The sequence below is a fragment of the Myotis nattereri genome (assembly GCF_964212035.1).
Source record: "Myotis nattereri genome assembly, chromosome: 14".
In the NCBI taxonomy this organism is placed as follows: domain Eukaryota; kingdom Metazoa; phylum Chordata; class Mammalia; order Chiroptera; family Vespertilionidae; genus Myotis; species Myotis nattereri.
The window spans coordinates 49,943,533-49,970,406 of NC_138089.1; the positions used below are offsets into that span (position 1 = coordinate 49,943,533).

The window sequence follows — 26,874 nt, forward strand, 5'->3', positions numbered from 1 at the left end:
GTACTCTTTATCTCAATGGGTTCTGGTGTGGATTAAATGAGTGAATTCATGTAAAGTCCTTAGAACAGTGCTCAGTAAATATGAGCTGCAATGAATAATAGTAATATTACATATAACCATACATATGTTATATATACTACGTATGTATTATAGAATATATGCTATGTACTGTTATATAACAATTACTATAAATTACATACAATACATGTTAGTATAATACTAAATATTGTTAAGGCTTGAAACCATAGGTTGAATTGAGGGTTATGGAGGGAGAAGACATTGGAAAGTAGATTGTGAAGAGTTGTAAATAGTACACTCATGAGTTTTGTACTCTTCTTACATATTAATAGCTAACATTTATTGAGTACATCTTCCATCCAGGCACTGAATTCCCCAGGAGCCTAAGGAGGAAAGGCACTGTTATTAACAGTTGAGCAAACTGATTTAGAAAGATTAAGTGACTTTCTAAGGTTATATGGCAGGGATTTATTGAAGCCACATATGAATCCAGAAAGCCTAACTCCAGAGGCTAGGGAGAAACTGACGAGTTAGGAGTCTTGTGAGAGTCATTATGGATGAAATTAGACAAGAAGTGCATGTGGGTCAGAAGAGAAGGGGTGGGATTGAGAGACATTTCAGAGGTGAAACTGACTGGATTTACTATTAGTCAGAGGGAAGAGTAGGAATTAAGGGTGGATGCTAATTAAGATTTATAACTTGGTTTGATCTGTTGACTTATTCCTTTCATTAGGTTGAGTTTGAGTTTTCTGTGTTATGTCTGGGTAGGAACTTTTCTTTGGCATTTGGAAATAATGGATTTAAAGCTCAAAAGAGGTAGATTTGGGAATAGTAACCACTAAATGATAATAAATTTATCCCCTGTGGTAGAGTATAGATTGGGAAAAGTGTGAAAACCAGAGCTAGAGAATACGACATTCAGGGGAAATAGTGGAAGAGATTCCTGAGAATGAGGCTGAGAAAAGCTTTCAGATCTCAGGAGAAACAGGGAAGAATAGAGACATTGACCTAAATACCAGAAGAGTTTCAACGACCATGTAGTCCAGTGGCTCCTGAACCTGGTTGCACATTAGAATTACCTGGGGGAAATATTAAAGATACAGGTATATCTTTAAAGGTAAAGTTACAGAATGCCAGGTGTGATAGGAAGACATTTCAGGGTGAGGAACTGGAATCAGTATCTTTGAAAATATCTCCAGGTAACTTTGATGTTCATCCAGGTTGGAACATTATTGACAGTCATTATAGTAGGGGTCAAGTCATGTAAGGTTGGAGAAGTCACTGGATTTGGCAACGAGAGAAGTTTCACTAGGGGCATGCCGCAGGAGCCAGATTGCATCAGGTTGTGAGCTGGACCAGAAGTAATGAAATGGAAACAGCAACTATGGATTGTTTATTTCAGAAAACTTGGGGTAAAGATTTGGGAGTAAAGGGAGCATTATGCTGAGAGAGAGGCAAGGTCAAGAAAAGGGTTTTTAGTGATATTGCGTCAAGCAAATTAGTAGGTTGAGAATAAGGAGCAGATGGTAAGAGAACTAAATGATAATTAAGTAAGATAGGTTAAATGATGAACCAAGTTCCTGGAAGAAGTGGGAGGCAAAAAAAAAAAAAAAAAAAAAAAGCTTAAATAAAGCAGGAAGTAGTTTATGAAGGTATTTCTAGTAGTAAATATTGGAATTAAATGTCCTTTAGTAATGTCTTGATTAAATAAAGCATGGGCAACTCATTCATTAGAATATTGTGTAATTTTATATTCTAAGAATGATAATGTAAATATATATTTGACATTTAAAGCTATCTACATGGAATATTGAATAAACGGCCTATTACAGGGCAGAGCTGCTGCATTTTTATTAACAGTGGGTAACTCGGAGGTGTAACATATTTGGTGATTTTATTTTATTTTGTTTTTTAAAACTATTTTAAGTATTAGAAAAACTGTATAATCAAGCTATTTTCATTTTGAAAGGCTTTGTGTGAAAAGAACACAGCTGGGCCGGCATGGCTCAGTGGTTAAGCCTCGACCTCTGAACCAGGAGGTCACGGTTAGATTCCCAGTCAAGGCACATGCTGGGGTTGTGGGCTCAATCCCCAATAGGGGGCGTGCAGGAGACAGCTGATCAATGATTCTCTCTCTTTTATATATATAAAAGAAAAGCACAGGTTAAAACGGGGAGGAGTTGAATATTAAGAAAAAGAGCTATTTGAAGAAAGGAGAATTGAGTATTTCTTTAAAAAACACACACAGAACACCTGATTTGTGTTTAGGTCTGTTAAGAGAGATCATAAAGGAAAAAAGATAAGGTTTAATTATAAGGAAAAAAAGTTTTCAAAAAGTATTTTATACATAAGAAATGTCAAAATAAAAGATAGACTACAGCTTGGGATGATAATGTTTATGGAAAATATAATAGACTGAGATATATACATATATCTGTATATAAAAGATTACCCATATCTGTTGCTTGGAATATATTCCATTCATCCTGAGGTTCATTGACTTTTTGTTTTATAGTGGGACCAGTTGCTTTATATTTAGCCATGGCTTTCCTGTATTGCCCTGTTTGTGTATATGCGTGTGTGTTTTGAAGTTGCTCCACCACCATACATTTTCTGTGCTTTTATCATATTCTGGAGATTTTTCTAAGCTCTCAATCTTTTTTTAGTTTTAATTTTAATATTTTTATTGATTTCAGAGAGGAAGGGAGAGGGAGAGAGAGAAACATCAGTGGTGAGAGAGAATCATTCATTGATTGGCTGCCTCCTGCACGCCCCCCACTGGGAATGGAGCCCTCAACCCGGGCATGTGCCCTGACTGGGAATTGAACCGTGACTTCCTGGTTCATAGGTTGCCGTGCAACCACTGACCCACGCCAGCCTGCCTGTTTTTTTAAATTAAAAAACATTTTTTTAATGGTAGCTTTCTAAATGGATGTGAGGCGTGTAGATTCTTGATCAAAATTGTATTTTAAGCAAATTTGTTAGTCTTCTGAGAGACGTATTGGCATAACGGAATGAGGCATGGAAGGCCAGCTAGGAGGTTCTGGCTCTGGCATTTGCTTAGGTTTGTAGTAGTGAGGAATTGGTTTAAATGTGGTGGGAAGGTATACTTTTTAGAGAAGTGATGGAAAAATAGAAATAATGTATTTGAATTTAAGTGTGGAAAAATAGAAATAGTGTATTTGAATTTAAGTGAGCAATGATGTGAAAATGACTTTTCATTTTGAATCAGACTAATAACAGTGTGGACTTAAAGGGAAGGAAAGAATAATATATTGATCTGTTGAATTTTAGATGATGGGAATATTGTTATGAAAATAAATGCCTGGCAGGGCAGCTATCAATTTGGGAGCCTATGATGGGTGAGAAAACAGGGCTGGCAACTTGTTTTTGTGAGAGGCAATGGGATAGAGGTTATATTATTTCTCTTTGAAACATTAATTTTCTTCAGAAAAAATAATCTGATAAATTTTCCTTCTCAATTTTTTACAGCTCTTGCAAGCTTAGGATATGAAAAGAGCTGTGTGTTGTTCAATTGTGCAGCCTTAGCTAGCCAAATTGCAGCAGAACAGAACCTGGATAATGATGAAGGATTGAAAATCGCTGCTAAGCATTACCAGGTATGCAGAACAGTAGTTACTACATAATGATCAACACTAAGTTGGATTAAATTGAAAATAATTTGCATTTAGGTTTACAGATATTTCTTTACACACAGATATTTTCTTGAAAAGTAGTATTTTTTTAATGAATTGATTTATATTTTTGAGGTTCTTAGATAAACTACGTACTATAAACCAGCTCTCATTTTCCTCACCATTGTATACCCAGCACCTAGCACAGTGCCTGGCACATAATGGCTCAATAAATTAGGTTCAAATTATAAAATGTATGAAATAACCTCATTTAAAGATTCTGTGCATTATTTAATTTTAATTAATTAATTAATTAATTTATTTTTTTTTACATTGAGACACTTGTAAAGCTTCACACAAGTCACAAAACTTAAGACCTCTTAGCAAGAAAAGTTTAACTTTGACACTTGTGGAGAGGTCATATTTATTTATTTATTTATTTATTTATTTAATTTTTTTTATAGTTAATAGCAATTTACATCTGAAAATGTCATAAAACTGATGTTAATGTAAATATTTCTCATAAAGAATGCACCTTAACCACAGACAAACATTTTTCAGGGGATTAAGTGTGAACAAATATCTAGTGATGCACATTAACTGAGAGGTCATATTTAAATGTGGCCAGATATGTAATGTTATGCTATATTTACTAATAAGGCATATGATTTTTGTGGCAATTGTTTATTATTTATTTAGCTTCCATTTTTTGTTTCAATTTAAAGAACAATAAGTGATTGTTAAGTGGTCCCCTACCCTCCAGTGTCTTATGTCCATTGGTTATGCTTATATGCATGCATACAAGTCCTTCAGTTGATCTCTTACCCCCCTCCCTCCTGCCCCTCACCCCTGCCTGGCCTTCCCGCTGAGTTTTTTCATATACATTATTTGACTCTCAGGTAAACCATGTGAAGCATGTTATATAATGTCATTCTCATTTTACAAACAGGAAGACTAAGGGCAGAAGTGTTAATAAAGTGGTGCATTGGGGTTTCAGGTGTCCTGATTCCAACCAAATTTAATGGAATTCCAAATTGTCCTTCCAGTGTCTCCCATGGCTCTGGAATTTGATTGTCTCAGAGGTGGAGTCTGATTTTTCCCATTGTTGAAGTTTAGGGGAGAGGTGAGGAATGCTGTTTTAGAAAAGTGAGAGGAAAACATACTTTAAGCAAATAATATACTCCATATTATTGCTTACCATACAATCAGATGATAAGTATGATGCATATATACCTTTTCTTTGTGAGGCCATAAATGGCAAATGTTTTAAAATGCAATAATGAAGTAAATTTTTATTTAGTTTTCTACTAGTTGTAATTGTTAACTGGCATGTGAAATCTTAGAGGAAGGGCATTCTGAATTAGTGAGGACACATTTCATTCTGTGAGTCACCTCTGATTCACAGCAGGACACCTAGTGATAGAAAGATAACTATTGGTATTACAAGACCTAGATTCTTGTCTAGGCTGTTTGCCACCAAGAGCTGCATGTCCTGTCTAACTTCTTTAACTGCTGTAGGCCTCCAGTTCCGTATCTGTGAATGAGAGACTGGTTTCTTTGATGTTCTAGTCTGTGATTCTGTTAGTTTACTAAGCAGGGTCAGCTGATCACTCTCTGCAGATTCTCTGGTTTTATGATACTTCATGACTGCAGAAAGCATCATTTTCACATGAAACAGTTAACTTTTTGTTATCTCTGCGTAGCTTATCTGTGTAACCCACAACACCTTCTAATCCCAGACTGACTTCTTTCTTTTTACTAGTGTCATTTGTTTCATGAAAGCAAAGTGATTTTAGTGTTAATGTTAGAAAAATATAATTCCGAAGACAAATCTGATGGTTAATGTTTCACCAAAGAGCTCTGAGAGTCAAATAGAAATCATTAGCTTTGGGTGGTAATGCTGTCCCTCAGAGGAGTAGGTATCTGTAGCATATATGTTTAAGCATATATGTTTAATTGTTTGAGAAATGAATTTGTTTGGGACCAAACCAAGTACATTCAGTACTAAAAACATTTTAGTGTTTTATCCCTGCCTTTATTCTCATATTAGTTTTGAGGAAGTATATCTAAAAATAAGTTTACTCAATTTGTCCTGTTAATAAACTTTCTTTGTTACAATTGACTTTTTATCTTTGTTAAATTTCTTGTTACTCTATAGTATTTTAGAAAAAATACCCTTATTGTCTGTAGGTCAGATGTTTTAGAGCTATTTTGCACAATATAAAATTTAAATAACTATTCAACTGAGTTAACATTTGGAATAATTTTGTGTCTAACATAGAAAATTAAGTCTTGCTGAGTTCCTATAAATTTTTAAAGAAATTCTTTTTTACTCCCCTCTAGTTTGCTAGTGGTGCCTTTTTACATATTAAAGAGACGGTTTTATCTGCCTTAAATCGGGAACCTACTGTGGACATATCTCCAGATACTGTTGGGACCCTCAGTCTTATTATGCTGGCACAGGCCCAAGAAGTTTTTTTTTTAAAGGCCACAAGAGGTAATTCCAATTTGTCATTTTGTTGCATGTGAAAATAAGTGATAGTTTTTTAAGATTAGAAGATGATTAAAATAGAACATGTTCAGTATAGAGCATGAACTTGAAACATTCGTTATTGAAAATTTTCAGCTTTCCTTTTCTGAACTTAAGGTGGTATAATGCACATTTAAGAATGTAAGTTGTATTTGCAATCTTTTATAAAATGGATAGTTAGCTATTGTCTTAAAATATTGAATTCTGAAATAATGTTTATATAGGTTTGTAATATGTCAAACATGTATTCATTTAGCAAATATTTATTGAGTACTTTCTGTGTTCTAGTCCCTGCTCTAAGCTCTAGGTAAATAGAGTTAGAAGAAAAGCAAGATTCCTTATTTCAGGAAGCTTATAGTTGAGTGTTGGAGAGATAATAAGAAATTAAGTGGCTCAGGTAAAGAGAGATAATGTCTTTAAAGAGAATAAGGTGGATTGTGGGATAATGGCTGGTGGTCTGGTCTGGCTGTGGGGTAAGGATGGAGGGGCAGTCATGCTAATTTTAGATTCATTAGTGAAGAAGAGTACCTTTAAGGAGATCTCATTTCATCGAGATCTAACTGACAAGATTGAGCCTAGCAGAATCCCTAGCTCTGAATGAGGGAATAAGATTAATTCTTATAAAGCATGCAATTTAGTATAACAGATTGGAATATGGACTGAATATGTAAGTACAGAGAAATTAAAACTAAGGGTGCAGTCATGTGGAATCCATATGACATAGAATTCCTGTACAGTAAAATCCATCCTTTTAAAATACATACTTCATTGGTTTTTAGTATAGTCAGAGTTTTGTGACCATAACCAGTCTTATTTTAAGACATTATCATTATCCCCAAAAGAAACCTCATACCCACTGGCAGTCACACTCTATTCCCTCTTTCCCCTAGCTCTTGGCAACCACTAAATTATTTTCTGACTCTTTGTATTTGCCTGAGGAATAATTAAATTTCATGCAGATGAATTGATTTCATCAATAAGGATTTTTTAAGACATGTACAATCATGCTATATCAGATTACTTTATTTTAATTATAATGGTCAATTTCATATTTTATTCCAGATAAAATGAAAGATGCCATTATAGCCAAATTGGCGAATCAGGCTGCAGATTATTTTGGTGATGCTTTCAAGCAGTGTCAGTATAAAGACACTCTCCCTAAGGTCAGTTATCATTTTTATACACACTTGGCTGTTTGCATGTAGAAATATTTGGATACTGTGTACAAGAAGCAAGTTGAAAATTACATTTTATAAAGATTTGAAATTTTAGGAGAGGCATTTAAAGAATGTATTTGTAGAAATATTTTTTTAAGATGCATGAAAATTTATTTCATATTGAGGGGATGCCTTTGCCTCTGCTTTTCCCTTGTTTTTCCAAGCTAAATCTCTTCCTGGAAATTTTTAAATATCTGTCTCAATAATTTTTATCAAATAAGGGTATTGTGTACTTCTGATTCATTGGTGATTTGGTACAACAAGCATGAATACTTGAGCATGTTGATTGTTCACACTTTTAATTATTGTCCTGTTTTCTTAAAGACATAAAGAAAAAGGAAAAGGAAACAAATTCAGCCAATACTTTTATTAGAATTAAGTTTTGTCAACAGGAATAGAAAAATTGGACTGCTGTTGAACAGCTAAGGAAAACAACCATCTTTAAACCACATATTTATTGCAGGAAGTATTATTTTAATGTAAATTTTTCTGAAATGGCATTTGAAATGACGAGTCAGTGATGATCATTTGGAAGGACAAAGCAGATTATTAGACTAACAAGTAAATTTAGAATGGTTAGAAAGGGAAACTGAGATTGAGTGAAACGTGGTATGATTCAGTTACTCTTTCAGAAATGTTCAAGGAATTAGTTTCATCTGTATGATAGCACATGGTATTTGTCACATGATCTCATAGCGGAGTTTATTGATAGATCATTCAGGAATTTTTAAAAATTATGAAGTTGCAGATAGTTTTGCGGTGGAGTAAAAAAAAGCATGTAAGTTTCATCAATAGAACATCTTAGTTTAGTCAGAAAATGTACAACGTGAAGATTCCTGGAAATTTAAAATACATCAAGATACCAGCTGAAAGTTGCCCAGGACTCTTGGGTATTAATAATATTACTCTGAAAAAAAGACTTGGGATCCCCTCTCACCTCTTTTTCATTGGAAAGACCTCATGTTCAGCTGCTCAGTGTACCGTTATATCCTGTTGGGCCATTAGTGCAGTCTTGTCATGGAGAGAAGAATGTCACCTACAAAGACTTGGGAACGACTTTGCAGCATTCCTGGTATTCCTCGGAACTCTCCTGTTTAAGTACCAAGTTGCTCCAGCCTTACCTTGAGAACTGGCATGAGTGCAGTTTGAGATTTAGGTGTCCTTTATTTTTGCCTTTTTTACTAATAAAGCTCATAAGATATTTCATATTTTAATTGTAAAACTGAAATTTCTACAAATAATGATCCAAGAAGCTAGGATATTATTCATTGGGAGACAGGAAAGGACATAGGTAGTAATTCAGTTTTTGAATGTCTTATTTATCGATTGATTGATTGATTGATTGTCTGCACAGTGATTGTCTAGTATATGTATTGGATCTTATATGACATGTACTGCCTAAAAGCAATAAGGTTGCAGGCTAGGATTTGACATTTTAGAAGAGCCGGTACCCATACAACAGCTTCCCTGGTTCATGTTTTTGGATCTTTTACAATTTTGAATACAGTTTTTTTAAGACAGATTACGGCAGAATAACACTAAATCATATTAGTTATTAACTTAGTTCATTTGTCTGTTGGCTATGTGTTTTTGAGTATATGATACTGAATTGTTAGTTGTTATACCATACTAAATTTTTATGTGGCTAAAAATCATTATTAAAAAGTCTTAGGATATGAGTATAAGTGGGAACTTACTTGTACTGTCTTTTGTCTCTTAAACATGATGAAACAGTCAGCTATAGAGCAATTTCATTAGTGTATGTGAGTAATGGTTTTAGTTGACTCTAAGGGCTGGAAAAGGGCTCATAAGAAAGCTTCTAAAGCCTTGTGCTTGCTATTCCTCTGGCTGTCCATTCTACTTCTCTTTCTAATGCATGCTTTCCTTTCTTCTTTGTAAACAAAATGTTGACTTCATGGCTCCATTAAAGAGAATTGTAAAAATTTTAATTGGCTTCACTTAAAAGAAAAAAACAACAACACCCCTTCATTCTAATTGGAAGAAAAAAATTGAAATGATTGAATTCAACCCATGCAAAATCATGTGGTCTTCTCTGTTTACACCTAATGACTAACCTTTCTCTAACGATTAATGGGGTAATTCTAATTTCTGTCTCCTTTTCCTTTTTCTTCCTGCATCCCATGTTGTCTGTGATGGTTTGTGTGGTTGGACTCTTCCCTGGTCAGTATTTTTATTTCCAGGAGGTGTTCCCTGTCTTGGCTGCCAAGCACTGTATCATGCAGGCCAATGCTGAGTACCATCAGTCTATCCTGGCAAAACAGCAAAAGAAATTTGGGGAAGAGATTGCAAGGTTACAGGTGAGTTTCTTAGAAATAAATATTAAATAACTTGGATCTCCATTTTTCTTTCTTAATGAGATTCCCAAATTTGCTCATGAAAACCATTCACCATTCCTATTCATTGCCCCATCAATGGAGACAAGTGCTTTTATAGGCTTTACCTGCTGCATGCTTTTTGAAATCTCATGTTTTATTTAAATTCATACAAAAAAAAAAAACAACAACAAAAAATAACCCCCCCAAAATTTCATGCAAAATTTAAGTTGTTCTTTTTTATTTACCCATATTTATTTTAATATAAAATATTCTAAATTAATTACCAGACTCCAGAAAGGATTGCAGAGTGCCTAGCCTTGGTCTAAATTGGAGCATATAAGTTTAGCTTGAGAAGGACAGTGGTAATATAAGTACATCTGTAAGCAGCAGAGTACTTGCTATGCAGTTGTATCTATATGGTAGGCATTGGGGTTGTCAGAAACTTGCTGTGGCATCTGGGGCAACTTTTCAGCAGTGCTGTTTATTAGTTGTTTGTATTTTTGAGTATTGGTAAGCAGAGGGTAGTAAGATAACTGTTAAGGAAATTTTAATATGGCCTGGATATTAGAAGGTACTATGCGAGTATCATTTAGGAAGTTCACACAAATTAGTCTTTTCATGAAAAAAAGAAACCCAGACTTATAAAAAATAAAATGTATGCTGGTATTATACCCCACAGTGACATAATCAGAGAAAAGCATACTGTTTTACAAAACCCAGATTAACATATCTCATTTGTCTAGGAATTCACTTTGATTATAATAACTTAGATTCTTATATGAAAGGGGTTTCTGTGGGAGAGATTTTTTTTAGGCTAGCATACTTAAAGTATTAGAAGTTTAGTTTATTTTCTGGGACTATTAGATTCAAGCAGGCTGTTATTTAGTCTCTGTAAACCAGTCAGAGAAGAGCTCCTTTTGAAATTTTAATGCACTTTTAAAAATCCACTTTGGAGAAAGGAGACTACTTTAGACTCACAGTGAAAAGTGAGAACTTTTTTCAATTATGGACACATAAGGATTTGTAGCTTTGGTTTTATAGCTTTATTATTCATAGGTCAAAAGTTAACATAGAACATAAACACCCAGAGATTGCCTGCTTGATTCCTGTCAAGGCACATGATTGGGTTTTGGCTTGGATCCCCAGTGCAGGAGGTAGCCAATTGATGTTTCTATTTTTCTCTCTCTAAAGTAAATAAAAAAATCTTTAAAAGTAAAGGAACTGGGAATTTATTTCTGATTTACAAGTAAAAATTTTAAAAAATCAAGAATGAATATTGAATTTTATCAAATGCTTTTTAATATCAGTGGAGATAATTTGATTTTTAAAAAACAAATCTATTAATGTTGAAGAATTAGATAAGTAGATTTTCTAATATTAAAACCATTTTTATATTTCTGTAATTTTGGTGTTTTAGATTTGCTTTGTCTCCTGATGTGTTCACTTCATATAGATATTCTCTAAATGCCTGAGAATATTATGTATTCTTTAATAGTGGAGTTCAGGGTTTTCCATGGCTAGTGAGTAAAATTCTAATCTTAAAAATTATATTTACTTGGTCCATTCATCACAGAGACAGAGGTGTTAAAATCTTCCATTCTGATTATTGGTAGATGTATCAACTTCTCAATTTATATAGGTAGCAACTATTAAATGCAAAATTTAAGAAGTTTTATATCTTTCTGGCAAATTGGCGAATGTTAAATATTATGTATTGAATTATTGAATAATGCTTTTGACTTTATTGCCTATTTTATCTGATGTTACTATTTCTAATACCATCTAAGTAAGAAAATGTGGGCCCTTGGTTTATATGAGGCATATGCTCATCTTATGAATTCTAATGGCAAACCGTTTTTTAAAAAATATTTTTATTGATTTTGGAGAGAGAGAGGAAGGGAGAGGAAGGGACAGAGAGAGAGAGAGAAAGAGAGAGAGAGAGAGAGAGAGAGAGAGAGAGAGAGAGAGAAACATTGATGTGAGAGCACAACATAGATAGGCTGCCTCCTGCACACCCCCTATAGGGGGTGGAGCGCGAAACCCAGGCATGTGCCCTGACCAGGAATCGAACCAGCAACCTCTTGGTGCATTGGATGACACCCAACCGAGTCACACTGGCCAGGGTGCAAACCTTCTTTTAAAGCAAATTTTATATTGATGCTGAGACATCTTGTTTCTTTGTTGATCTAATATGCTGCTGGATAATATTTTTCTGATTCACTCTTTCATTGTGGGTGTAGTCCTTTGAAGTTCCTGCCTTCATGTGAGGTAGTGAAGGGGATGTTGCTCAGTTCTCTGTCTTTTTGTAGTTTCAAGACCCTGTCTCAGATTTCCATGAGGGTTTTTAAATCATTTTAATTGGTAGTCCTTTGGGTTATTGAAACACTGGACATCCAGTCTTCCTCAGTGCCAGTTTATGCTTATTGCCCCATGGGTTTCCTTTATTTTCTTGGTAATACATACGTGTTTAAAGGGGTGTCTGCTATGTATTCTTAAATTTTGGGGTAATTTGTGATGAGAGAACTTCTAGGTTAATCTGTTGACCACATTGCTGAAAATGCAAAATCTCAAATTAGGTTTTTAAAATTTTATTTAAAAAAGAAACCAATGCTTTGTTGAGAAAAAGAAACATTATTATTTTTTACCATTTTCTTTTTAGCATGCAGCAGAATTGATTAAAACAGTGGCATCTCGCTATGATGAATATGTCAACGTGAAGGATTTTTCAGACAAAATCAACCGTGCCCTTACTGCAGCAAAGAAGGATAATGACTTCATATATCATGATCGAGTTCCAGACCTCAAAGATCTAGACCCTATTGGCAAAGCCACACTTGTGAAATCTACCCCAGTCAATGTACCCATTAGCCAGAAATTCACTGGTATGTCAAGTATTCAGTTGTAGTTTAATCTTACTCATCTTTTCTCCAGTTTAATTTATTTTTTTTAGTAGCCCAAAATCACAAAGTTGCTATTGTATGCTCTGAATATACTTTGCATTCATATTGTTCAAAATGAATATGAGAATAAAAATTTTTATATCTACAGTGAAATTTTTAAATGGAAAAGATGTCAATAAAGGATATGTAAAGTATACAACAGAGTCAGAAAAGTTGAAACTGCATTTGAGTAATGATAAAAAAACTTTAAATAAGCAGTTGTCATTTTGTTAACATTTGTTATATTATTGAAGATTCTGCCATTAAAAATATTCATAAATATAACTTCAAACCTATCAAATTCTGGAGTCATGGTTGTATCAGATAAATACGTTACAATATGCGTGGGTATTGTAGGTATATGCAATGTTTGGTAGTCTGTAGCTGAGATCCTAAGGATAATTAATATTCTAAGTTATTGGGAAAGGGTGATTATTTTTCTTATTTTTATTTAACAAACACAAAGTGTTTACCATGTGCCAAGGGACTCTTTTAAGCACTTTTCAAATATTAGCTCATTTATTTTTCACAACCCCGTGAGCTAGTTACTATTATTATCCCCACATGACTGATGAGGAAACTGATACACAGTGATTAAGTAATTTACTTGTCCAAGGTTGCATAGTTAGAAAGTGGTAGAGTGAAAATTGGACGATTGCACAGTAGCCCAAAACAAATGAAGTGTTTTCTATGATTAGCTCTTCTTCACCAAAGATTTCTTAAATTCAATGACAGACATCTAAAAGGTAGGAGATTTAAGTTCAGAGAAAAAGCTTTCATTGTCATTGTCCATCATTGTACTTTCAGTAGTGATTTAGTTTTACCTTTAAGTATTTGTAGACTTTTTATATCAATATTGGAAAGGAAATATGAACAGTCACTATATAATTTGAGTTTTGTCTCAAAATTCCCATTTTTAATTGTAGATCTGTTTGAGAAAATGGTTCCTGTGTCAGTGCAGCAGGCTTTGGCTGCCTATAACCAGAGGAAAGCCGACTTAGTTAACAGATCAATTGCTCAAATGAGAGAAGCCACCAATTTGGCAAATGGGTAGGTAGAGCTTATCTTTCATAAATTTATATCTAAAGTTCTAATGTTTTCTGTTTGATTGTTCTTTAACTAAATATTTATGAACATTTTACTTTCTGACCTTGGAACTGAATGTCAAAGATAAGTGAAATAGCAAATAAGCACATAACACACATAAACACACATTTCTTGGGGACACTACATTTATTAAGCCCTACCAAATACAGTTGGAAGAAATTTAATTACTGAAACAAAGTGAAAATGTTTGACCGCTAATTTGTATTTATTTGAGGGAAATGAGAAGTAGAAATGAACTTTTTAAGTTAAGATACATGGTATATTCAGTTTTCTGAATCTGTTTTGTTTCTGGTAGATTCATTGGTTTTAGAAAAATCTTAAGTATAATTTTCCTTCAATAAAGTACATCCATTTTAAATGTATAGGTCATTTCTATGGATAAATGTGAATACAGTGGGGCCTTGACTTATGAGTTTAATTCGTTCTGAGACTGAGCTCGTTAACTCAAATTACTCTATCAACTCAATGCAAAAAATCGGCCGAGAGACAGCTGGTATCTCAAAAAACTCGTTAGTCGGGACACTCGTTAAGTCAAGGCCCCACTGTACTCTTGTAACCACCACGATCAAAACAGAGAACATTTCCATCACCCTAAAATGCACCCTCATGCCTCTTTCTTTCCCTTCAGTTTCTCTTCCCCTGACCCCCAGCCACTTTCTCTATGGTGCTTCCTGTCACTCTGATTTTTCTTTTTATACAATTTGATGTAAATGTAATCATTATAACATTTGGAGTATGTATATTATAGTACATAGTACAGTACAATATTGTTATGTATGTAATACCTATGGTATAGATAAGCACCTATAGCAGTAATGGCGAACCTATGACACGCATGTCAGAGGTGACACATGAACTCATTTTTTTGGTTGATTTTTCTTTGTTAAATAGCATTTAAATATATAAGATAAATATCAAATATAAATCTTTGTTTTACTATGGTTGCAAATATCAAAAAATTTCTATATGTGACACGGCACCAGAGTTAAGTTAGGGTTTTTCAAAATGCTGACACACTGAGCTCAAAAGGTTCGCCATCATTGACCTATAGTATATACTCAAAATGTGTGTTGGGTGTCTTGCACTTAGCATAATGTTTTTGAGATTCATATATGTTGTGGGTATCACTTTGATCCTTTTTATTTCTGAACATTTATTTCATTTTATGGTCAAATGTCAGTCTGTTTATTCTTTCACCTGTTGATGGACATTTCAGATTGTTGATGTGGTGATCATTCATTTACAGATCTTTGTGTTGACATCTTTTTTTTTTTTAATATTTTTATTGATTTTTTACAGAGAGGAAGGTAGAGAGATAGAGAGTCAGAAACATCGATGAGAGAGAAACATCGATCAGCTGCCTCCTGCACATCTCCCACTGGGGATATGCCCGCAACCCAGGTACATGCCCTCGACCGGAATCGAACCTGGGACCCTTCAGTCCCCAGGCCGACGCTCTATCCACTGAGCCAAACCGGTCTTGGCGTGTTGACATCTTTTATTTCTCTAGGGTAAATAACTAGGATTACAATAGATTAGTTGTATGGATAGTGTATGTTTAACTTCATATGAAATGGATCTATTGTTTTCCAAAGTGGTTGTTCCAGTTTATATTCCCACCTGCACTGTTTGAGAAATGTAGTTGCTCTGTATCCTCATCAGCACTTGGTATTGTCAGTCTTTTTTTTTTTTTTTTTTAATAGAATATTTCTAATTTTAGTTTGTGTACCAGTATCTTGTGATTTAATTTGCATTCTCCTGATTAATAAAGATGTTGAGCAACTTTTTATGTGTTTATTAGCCATTCATATATCTTTTGTTAAGTGTCTGTTGACATCTTTTGCTAATTTTTAAGACTGAGTTTTTCTTCTTACTAATCTTTGATGAACTCTACATATTTTAGAGGCAAGTCCTTTGTCAGATGTATGTAATTGAGAATATTTTCTCCTAGTTTGGTTTGCTTTTTTATGTTTTTAATTTTGATGAATGTATAGATTTTGACCTCATTTTTCTTTTAAACATAAGTTTAACATTCCGTTTATTATATAAATGAAATAACAGAGTAATTGTTATTGTGCTACAAACAGAACAGATGAAGATTCTATAATTAATACTTAGATCAACTATGTTCTCTTTACATAGGTGATATGAAATTATAACTTATGTATTCTGATTTGTCAGTGACAGTATAACAATCAGGAGTATAATAAAAAGATTACAGTTTTTAAGATAGACTTTTTGACTTATAATTACTTAGACTGAAAGAAGCTAAGTTAGAACTGTCAGCCAAAGGTATTTAGTATATTTTAATGTATATTTCTTTCTTTTTGGCTTTTAATTTCTGTGAATTTAAATAATTTAATTCTTTAATGATTTTGTTTTAATTTTCTCAATCACCTATTTTTTTTTCTTTTCCTTTATTTTTCTGTTGATAAGGCTTATCTACTTTTGGTATGGTAACTGAATTGCTGTTGACTTGGATATAGGAAATTAATGTTTTAAGGTGGTTTAGACCTCTATGTAACATAGTATTTCATTTTTTCAGGGTGTTAGCATCTCTTAATCTTCCAGCAGCAATTGAAGATGTATCTGGAGATACTGTACCTCAGTCTATATTGACAAAGTCCACCTCTGTGATTGAACAGGGAGGCATCCAGACTGTAGATCAGTTGATCAAAGAGCTACCTGAACTACTACAAAGAAATAGAGAAATCCTAGATGAGGTATGTTTTGAGATTTGCCTTTCAAATAAAGTAGTTTGATTCCTTGGTGTCCAGCAAGGATTAGTACTGGAGGCTTTCTCCTGTTTGGTTTCACAGGGAGGTGCTCATCATCATGGTGAATTTAATGTGGGCCAGAGCTTGACCTTCAGCCTCAAAAAGAATTTCAATTGAGTGAGAATAGGTTGATTTATGTCTGTAAGGGTATGTAAATGGACATTAATGAAACATATGACCATTGTGTAATATTAGTATGCTATGAGAAGTTACTGTCACACAAATTGTTCAAAGTCTTCATAATTAATGATTTTTTAATATTAAAGACTAGAGGCCCAGTGTACGAAATTCATGCATGGGTAGGGTTCCTAGGCCTGGCCAGTCATCAGGGATGATCGGGGCCTTCTGGCTGCCGGCTAGGGCCTCCCTTCGTTCTGCGCCATCCCCTGGTAGTCAGCGCACGTCATAGCGAGCAATAGAACTGGTCTCCCGGTTGAACTCCCACAGGGACACTTTGCATATTAGCCTTTTATATATATAGATTGGGTTTCTTAGTGAACATGGAGTCAAACAAACGAAGGTAGGCCATCAAATGTTTTATAAGTCCACTGTATCCATTTTCCAGTAGAGAAGGCTTTTATCGATAGGAATGGAACACTAAAGTTTTTTGGCTAAAGACAACAGTTTGCTAATGTTATTCTCCCTTTATTGTGCCTTTAACTCTTTACTCTAATTGATAAATTTTTTTCTTCAGCTATAATTATATTCAAGCTGGTTATATTGGTTTTTGCTAGTTTAGGAGTCACATCTCTCTTACATGACTTTTGTTATCAATGCTTTCATCCCTGGTGTTCTGATTTTTCAGTTAACTTTCAGGGGATATTGTATTTTCATCATTTCTAAGTGCTTTGGGGCAGGGCCAAACTACTTAAGTACTTATGATGGTGTGAACCTTGGGGATGAGAATATTGATTTCCTAGACTTATTTAAAAGATGAACTAAACTAAAACAGTGAAATGCCTAGCCTATGGGACACACAGTATATATGTGCTTAATAAATTATAGCTATTTCTACTATTACTATTATATTACTATGGTGATAATAATGTAAGTGATATGATATAACTGATATTGAACAAGGAAAGGAAGAGGGAGAGAGAGAGAAGTATCATTGATGAGAGAGATTGACCAGCTGCCTCCTGCATGCCCCAGACTGGGGATCAAGCTCACACCCTTGGGCATATGCTCTGACTGGGAATTGGACCCTGACCTCCTGGTTCATAAGTTGATGCTCAACCACTGAGCCACGCCGGGTCTTCACTGATGTTTCTTGTGTCTACTTGTGTTCTGTTAAATTCACACTCTAAGCCAGTAGTCAGCTACGTAATTGGCAAACTCAGGATAGTGGCTAATTCTGGCTTGTGGTATGTTTTGTGTGGTTCACTGATGAGGGATGATTTTGACCATTTTAAGAAGGTTGCAAAAAAAAGAAAAAGAAGAATATGGGACAGAGACTGTGGCCCCCCAAAGCCTAAGATACTGTGGTGTTTGACAGAAGAGTTTGCAGACCTCCGCTCTAAGCTGTCAGGGATTAGCAGATACCATTGGCTCTAACACTTGTTTCCACTGGTAAATTAGTATTTTCTTGTGTTTCTATCTTGTCTTCTCAGTTATGCATTAAAAAGGCATTTTTTACATGTTACTATTCAGTGTGTGGTATTGGCATAGAAGTCTAAATCTTATTTCCTATAGGTAATCAATTTTCTCTTTGTTTTGTTTATGCCATAACAACGGTTATGGCTTAACTGTTAACTTTATGGCTTCTAAGGTCCAAAAACTTGATTTATTTTTATCTTAAAAACAGTCTTTGTTTAAAGTAGTCTTGGTATATGGATGTACATAAACTCTTACTTATTCTTCCTTTTTAATTTTACTGAGTAAAGTAATGGCTCACCTAGCCCTTTTACAAGATTTTTTAATTAAATACATTGTAACATGAATTTCCGCAACAAAGATTGTTGTGCCAATTTATATTCTATCCAGTAATGTAAGAGTAGTCCCATTTCACTAATTTTCATGTACTTGGAGTATGATCATTTAAAAATATTTAACTTTTTACACCAGAAATGACATCCATTGTTGCTTTGCTTTCTTTTTAAAAGTCTTTAAGATTGTTGGATGAAGAAGAAGCAACTGACAATGATTTAAGAGCAAAATTCAAGGAACGCTGGCAAAGGACAGCATCCAACGAACTCTATAAGCCTTTAAGAGCAGGTAAAAAATGTGCATAAATGACCTTCAAATTAATAATGTCTCAATTTGGATCCACATTTTTGCTTGATTAAATTAGGTTCAATTGTAAGCTTGTTTTTACTGCAACTGTTGCTATTATAGCCCAGGTGTTTTTCTTCAGTTCAGTGATAAAAAATATAACAAAGATAATTCATATTCATTATAAGAAGTTCAGATTCTTGATAAGGGTATAAAATGAAAATTAAAATGTTCCTATAACCTTTTCTATTCCAGCTATGTGCATATTTTATTAACATAAATGAGGTCATATTATATGTATTATTTTATAATTTCACTTTACTTGAATCCTGGATGGTAAAAAGTGATTTTTAACAGTTAATTTGAAGCCAAGTTATTATTTTAAAAACTTTAGTTATTTTGAAAACTTTTTAAGATAAAGGATGTCTTCATGGTAGCTAGAGAATTGTTTTATTTATCTCTATAAAATGAATTACTGCTATTGAGATTTCTCTAAAAATATATCTGCTATTATGTAAGTCAAGTTAAAGCAGTGATCCTTTGAAAGAGAATATTTTTTAAATAAGTTGTAACAATTTTGGGGATGAATGATTTCTTTCTATATTCATGAGTTGTGGGAAAAGATTAGTCAAATAGCTTTTTATTGATGGACAGTGATCACAAATGTGTTTTAAGGTATAACTGTGCTTTTGATTTATAGTTGGTTTTTCAAAAACAAAAATGCTAACGCTTGACAGGAACTGAGTTTTTATTATTGAGTGAATCGGCGCCTGTAAAAGGGCGAAAAAGGAATAATCTTAAGAGAGAAGCTCCAAAATGCTGAAATTTAAGTACAAAGAATTGGGGCCTGTAGAAGGAGAACAGAACTATAAGTACAACCAACCCATAAACATTACTATTGAAATCATTATGATAACATTCTTTTTCCCACAGAGGGGGCCAACTTCAGAGCAGTTTTGGATAAAGCTTTGCAAGCGGATGGGAAAGTGAAAGAACGGTATCTGTCACACCGTGACTCCATTGCACTTTTGTGTAAGCCAGAGCCTGAGCTGAATGCTGCCATCCCTTCTGCTAACCCAGCAAAGACCATGCAGGGCAGTGAGGTAAGAAGAAACATTTTTTTAAAAAAGTATATTTTTATTGATTTTTTACAGAGAGGAAGGGAGAGGGATAGAGAGTTAGAAACACCGATGAGAGAAACATCGATCAGCTGCCTCCTGCACAACCCCTACTGGGGATGTGCCCATAACCAAGGTACATGCCCTTGACTAGAATCGAACCTGGGACCCTTCAGTCCTCAGGCCGATGCTCTATCCCCTGAGCCAAACCAGTTAGGGCAAGAAGAAGCATTTTGATGTGGCTGGTCATCTGTTTATGAAAACGATGTTCAAGCTGTTATAAATAACAAGTTGCTGATTTCTTTCTTATTGGCATCTTTCTAAAAATGCAGATGTTGATTGTGGCTGTTACATTTAAAGTAGCATGATATGTACACTGAGTAATAGGTAATTATAGTAATAACATTACAATCCTGTAATAATAATTTTCATTTATTGATGCTTCCTGTGAGCTGGCTACTCTATTCTAGATACTCCATATGTTCGTATTTAATTAAGGTTTTATAAAAGGGAGAATATCTCCCGAAGTGGAAGGACTGGGTTTGGCTAGATACTCTCTGACCACAGATTCCTTGCTGCATACATTATTCTGTACTGCCTTCCACCCTTCCACCATATTCCACTGGGCCTACCTCTGAAAGGAAAACTGACATGTTAATAAATGGGTAACATCTTTATGGCCTTTCTATTGGTGACAGGAAGGAGAAAATTAATAATGGGGCATTGGACTCAGAAAGTCCCAAAAGAGGAGAAAGTGCAAGTATGATGTCTTATGAGGTAATGTAGGATAAGATAGAGGCCCTGAAGTACACAGGAAAATAAGCCAAAGTGCAACAAATACTGCTGAAAACTTGAAAAAGATGAATTTCTGAGACCATAGATCTTAAAAGTTATCAGTGTTGTTCCTTATTTGTCTTTCCACAGAAGCATTTCATGTTTTTACTCAACCAAGACTTATTATATCTAATCTATGTAAGGCACTGTGCTAGGTGCTTTGAAAAATTAACAAATGAATCAAACAAAGCCTTTACCCTCCATTTATAGTCAAAGATTAGACATACGCAAGGATGCAATAATACGGGATGCAATCCGGGGTAACAACTTAAGTGTCGTAGTCACAGAAATATGCTGTGGGGATTTAGATGACACAGTACTTAAATTCCAGCATTTTGGAGCTTCTCTCTCTCTCTCTGTTGTTGTTAATCCTCATCTGAGGATTTCCCCCCATTGATTTTGAGAGAGAGTGGAAGGAAGGGGGAGAGACAGGGAGAAAGAAAAAGTGATGTGAGAGAGACACATTGATTGGTTGCCTCCTGCACACATCCCAACTGGGCTGGGGATCGAGCCTGCCACTGAGGTTTGTGCCCTTGACCAGAATTGAACCTGCCACCCTTCAGTCCACAGGCCAACGCTCTAACCGCTCAGGAAAACTGGCTAGGGCTGGAGCTCCTCTCTTTAGAGACTTCTTAAGAAGTTGGCACATTATGAGAACAGAGTAAAAAGGCAGAAAAAGTGAACCCATATTGGATCCAAGGATTGAGTGAGTAGTTGTGGTCAGAGGAGCTACTAGAGGTTCAGTGGAAACCAGCCCCCAAAGTAAGGAGAAGACTGCATAGTTGAATGTGTACAGAACCTGCATCTCTAAAGGGGTTCAGGGGACCTAATGGAACAAAGAATACGAATTACAATAGTCCTTATCCAAGGGGGATAATGAGGCCTGAAAATACATATGCTATGTTTTCCCCTCTACATCTGTTCCAGTGATAAAGTTTAATTTATAAATTAGGTACAGTAATACATTAACAACAATAATAAAGGAAAACAATTATAATAATATATTGTAATAAAAGTTATGTGAATGTGATCTCTCTTAAAATATCTTAATGTACTTTTCACTTAAAAGGAGCACTTTTTGGCTTCTTTTGGTATATCCAAATTGCCAGCATCATGCCTCTTGGCTTTGAGGTCACTATTAAGTAAAATAAGTTATTTGAACAAAGGCACTAATAACACAGCAGCCTGCTACTAAATGACAGCAGGAAGGTAGCATATACAATGTGGATACGCTGGGCAAAGGGATGATTGCCCTCTGAAGAGGAAGTTGTATTCATGTGAATCATGCATGTCCTCTCACAATACTTCTAGCTTACTTGGGGGTATTTTCGCCACAGTTTTGGTCCACTATTTGATGAGAGACTTTAGTTTCTATACTATATAAGGACATGGAGTCTGTTTCAAAATAATACTATTAGAGTGTTCCTGACTCTCACCCTGAGGCTATTTTTAAAATCAGTTCTGCATATTCCTTTTTCTAGTTTTTGTTGGACATAACTTACAGAGAGAGTAAAATGACATCTCTTATTTTTCTATTAGCTAAACAGACTTTATAGGGTAAACGCTTCAGAGTCATGGTTCAGGTTCCATTATCTGTTTAAATGCACCAACAGATAATAGTTGCAACCTTTAAAATGTGTATTCTATTACACCCTCCCAAAACAAACTCACATAATTACATAAATAGTTATATTTCAACAAAATAAAGGATGCTTTAATTCTTAATCTTTTCCTCTATCCCTGTCTGAATGTGCATGCCTAAGCTTCTTTAGTCAATAATGTGCCCAAAGTATAGAGTTAAACCATAAAACCTAACTACCAGTTAATAGTAATTTCTTACACGATTGAACACTTACCCTTTGTTAGGAATTATCTTGTGCACTTTATGTAGATTAGTTCAGTCTTCACAACAGTCCTGAGATAGGTACTATTATTATTCTCGTTTTGCAGGTAAGAAAATTGAGTTTTCCAGGCAGTAAACTGACCTTGGTTACACAGTAATTAAGTTTATTATATCCACTAAGGGAGTACGAGTTGAAATATTTTTCTGTGGAATTAATTTTTTACTTAGATGGACAGTTCATTCATTCGTTTCTGTATTCAAATTTTGATTTAATTTTAATTTTGAATGTGAAAAAGGGTTTATGATTCAAAAGAGAAATCGCATTCCTTTTTCTTCTACCTTGTTCCCATCCCCTTTCTGTAAGTTGTCACATTCACTAGCTTCTGGTTTGTCCTTAGTGCTTTTCTTTTTGCAGAACATACGTATGCATACATAGGTACATACTATATTACGTGTGTGTACACCTGTATATTCAGATTTCTCCTCTCTCAGAACGCAGCATCACACACACACACACACACACACACTTCTGCACCTTTTTTCTCCATTTAACAATATGTCATGAGAGTCATTTGGAAGTAAGATTTTTATCCACATTGTCTAACATCTGATTCCACTAGATCTCTTAAACAGACTTGACAGAATGTGTCCAGGTATGACACATTCTCTTCTTCCTTTAGTGTGTCTATGATTTGATGCTTCTTGGACCTCAGGAGTCATATTTCTTTCTACTGCCTACACCAGTGATGGCGAACCTTTTGAGCTCGGCATGTCAGCATTTTGAAAAACCCTAACTTAACTCTGGTGCCATGTCACATATAGAAATTTTCTGATATTTGCAACCATAGTAAAACAAAGACTTATATTTTTGATATTTATTTTATACTAGAGGCCCGGTGCACAAAAATTTGTGCACTCAGGGGGGAGAGGGGGTCCCTCAGCCCGGCCTGTGCCCTCTCGCAGTCTGGGACCCCTTGGGAGATAACGCCCTGATGGCTTAGGCCTGCTCCCGGGTGGCAGAGGGCAGGCCCAATCCCTAGGTGCAGCCCCTGGTTGGGCTCAGAGCAGGGCCAATTGGGGAGTTGGGGCGCCGCCCCCTGTCACACTCAAGGCAGGGTCGATAGGGAAGTTGCGGTGCCACCCCCTGTCAGGCACAGAGCAGGGCGGATCAGGGGGTTGGGGCGCTGCCCCCTGTCACGCACAGAGTAGGGCCCATCAGGGGGGTTGGGGCTCCATACCCTGTCACACACAGAGCAGGGTGGATCAGGGGGTTGGGGCGCCACCCTCTATCACCCACAGAGCAGGGCCGATCAGGGGGTTGGGGTGCCGCCACTGTCACATTCAGGGCAGGGCCGATGGGGAGATTATGGCTCTACCCTGTCACACTCACAGCAGGGCCTGTGGGGTGGGGGGATTTGGGCGCTGCCCCCTGTCACGCTGATCCCAGTGCCGGGAGGCCTTGTGGCTCCGCTGATCCCGGTGCCGGGAGGCATATTACCCTTTTACTATATAGAATAGAGGCCTGGTGCATGGGTTGGGGCTGGCTGGTTTGCCCTGAAGTGTGTCCTGGATCAGGGTGGGAGTCCCCACTGGGGTGCCTGGCCAGTCTGGCTGAGGGGCTGAGGGGCGTTTTCAGGCTGACGGGTGACTGAAGCTCCCAACCGCTCCTTTTTTCCTTTTTTCTTTTTTATTCTGGGCCAGCTTTAGCTCTGAGGCTTCAGCTGCTGAAAACAGGTTTCTGGCCTTTGTTTATCGTCTGTATTTGATACAATGTTGCGGTCTGGCTGGCTGAAGCCCTGCTGAGTAAAGCAGGTTTTTGGGGTTTTTTTTAGCTTCTATATTTGCAACATAGTTGCTTAGAGTTGCAGCTGAGAGGCCGGCAAGTCAGGCGGGGAACGTTGGAGTCCTCCATCACTGAAGCAAGCAAGCCTCATGTTCGCATCAGCTGCCTGGCTGCCGGCTGCCATTTGACTGGCAGTTAATTTGCATATCTCCCTGATTAGCCAATGGGAAGGGTAGCGGTCGTATGCCAATTACCATCTTTCTCTTTTATTAGATAGGATATTTAAATGCCATTTAACAAAGAAAAATCAACCAAAAAAATGAGTTCGCGTGTCACCTCTGACACGCGTGTCATAGGTTTACCATCACTGGCCTACACCCCCATTTTCTTTCTCTTTTTTTTTCTCATATATTTTTATTGATTTTGGAGAGGAAAGGAGAGGGAAAGAGAGAGAAATGTTAATGACGAGAGAGACTCAGTGTTCGGCTACCTCCTGCACGCCCACACTGGTGGATTGAGCCCATAACCCAAGCTTCTGGTTTCTTTTGCAATTAAACTAAGGTTTCTTTCTTTTTTTTCTTTAAAGGTTGTAAATGTATTAAAATCCTTATTGACAAATCTTGATGAAGTAAAGAAGGAAAGAGAGGGTCTAGAGAATGACCTGAAATCAATGAATTTTGACATGACAAGCAGATTTTTGACTGCTTTGGCTCAAGATGGTGTGATAAATGAAGAAGCTCTTTCTGTTACTGAGCTGGATCGAATCTATGGAGGTCTTACGACTAAAGTCCAAGAATCTCTAAAGAAACAGGAAGGACTTCTTAAGAATATTCAGGTGTATTTCATATACGTTAATAAAATTTATGTTTTAAAAAAATTAAAGGATAAGCCTGTTCTAAATCCATGTTCATTTAGGATTATCTTTTTTTTGCAGGTGTACATATTATTAGAAATCTGTAATCATTATTGATTGTTTTATCACACACTGAATTTGTGATGTTTTTATGTAAGGAAAGATTTAAAGCACAGTGCAACTCCAAAATAAATATTTGTTAAATTTCTAGTAATTCCTGCATGTAATATATGATTTTCATAGTTGGAAATGTATCAATAAAAATGTTAGGAGCTGTGCTTGATAAATAAATGTAAAAACATAAATTTTTCTATTAACAAGGTATCACACCAGGAATTTTCGAAAATGAAACAATCTAACAATGAAGCTAACTTAAGAGAAGAAGTTTTGAAGAATTTAGCTGCTGCATATGACAACTTTGTTGAACTTGTAGCTAATTTGAAAGAAGGCACAAAGGTATGGTGTACTAAAGAAACAGTAGCTATCCAGTATAGATGTGAACATGTAATTTGGGAAGTTAATTGTTTTTTTTTCCAGTTGGATCAAAAAAAATTTTTATTTTTGCCTTGAATTTGTTAGCTTTAATGACTTTGCCTCTGAGAAGTTTGTAATAAGATCTTAACGAAGGTGGCACCGTTTCATGGGAACTTTGATGAATTGTGTATTTCACAAGGCAGAACGTGGTTTAAGATTTGATGTAACAGGAATTAGCCCAGAGATATCAAAAGCCAATGACACCTTTTTAGGAGAGGGATGTGGGGGTGGAAAGTTGACCAGTTTGAATGACTTATGAGGAGTCTTTGTCATTCCCCCTGTTCTTTGGTGGGGAAGGTGGGTGGGTGGGTATGGCTTTTATATTCTGTGCTTTCTATTGGATGATGATAGACTTCTGATCTGTCTGAGTCTCTGAGTGCTTACTAAATATGCCTATTCTTTAAAGAGTTTAGGGAAATGCTTGTATTTTTAACAATTACTTTCCTTATGAGGGAACAAGTGATTTTTAAGTTTTCTGGCACATCACTCCTTTGGTACTTTAATTCCATTATGATCATTGGATAAAGTTGTCTCGATGTAAATACAGTAGATAATCATGTAAAACCCTCTAAAGAGTGGGTAGAAATACTGCAGAGCCTTTCAAAATAGAGAGGATAGTAAAATATTTTAATTTCGTTTAATAAAATGCTTTGTTGAAATAGATAAGTGGAAATTCTTCTAAGGGTTTCTGAAATGATGCTGCATTTTTGAAGTGAATGTTCAGATCTAATCCTTCCAATGAAATAGGGCTAGTGTGTGAGGAATTGGGAAAATGTACAAAACATGGTCTGAAACTTTTAACTTGTTACCATTTAATTTTTAGTGATATTGTTCTCTAAAAGCGATTTTATTTTTATTTTCTTTAGGAGCCTTAGCCCATATTTAATATTAAGTTAGACTTAAGTAATATGACTGTGTCTAATGTAGAAAATTTTAGTTTTTCGCTTTTAACTGTTATTGACAATTGAGCTTTAGGTTGTGTTCCTCAGGTTAAAAATTGTTCTGGTTTTTTACTTGTATTTGTTCTTTGCTTATAGTTTTACAACGAGCTGACCGAAATCCTAGTCCGGTTCCAGAACAAGTGCAGTGATATAGTGTTTGCACGGAAAACAGAAAGAGATGAACTCTTAAAGTAAGTT

At 35.5% G+C, this 26,874-nt stretch overlaps 1 protein-coding gene across 2 annotated transcripts in view; it reads left to right on the plus strand.

The window, feature by feature from the left end:
• The window catches only part of PDCD6IP (programmed cell death 6 interacting protein), a 43,797-nt gene that overhangs the window by 10,105 nt on the left and 6,818 nt on the right, over nt 1-26,874 (plus strand). The window contains exons 4-15 of one of the 2 annotated variants that reach the window (XM_081105593.1): nt 3,511-3,638; nt 5,997-6,150; nt 7,246-7,346; nt 9,587-9,718; nt 12,396-12,618; nt 13,602-13,725; nt 16,328-16,505; nt 18,662-18,773; nt 19,704-19,873; nt 24,935-25,183; nt 25,523-25,657; nt 26,773-26,867. In XM_081105593.1, the coding sequence (XP_080961719.1) occupies nt 3,511-3,638; nt 5,997-6,150; nt 7,246-7,346; nt 9,587-9,718; nt 12,396-12,618; nt 13,602-13,725; nt 16,328-16,505; nt 18,662-18,773; nt 19,704-19,873; nt 24,935-25,183; nt 25,523-25,657; nt 26,773-26,867 (1,801 nt within the window). The remainder of the gene's footprint in view (nt 1-3,510; nt 3,639-5,996; nt 6,151-7,245; nt 7,347-9,586; nt 9,719-12,395; nt 12,619-13,601; nt 13,726-16,327; nt 16,506-18,661; nt 18,774-19,703; nt 19,874-24,934; nt 25,184-25,522; nt 25,658-26,772; nt 26,868-26,874) is intronic. The other variant, XM_081105594.1, reaches the window with a different exon arrangement.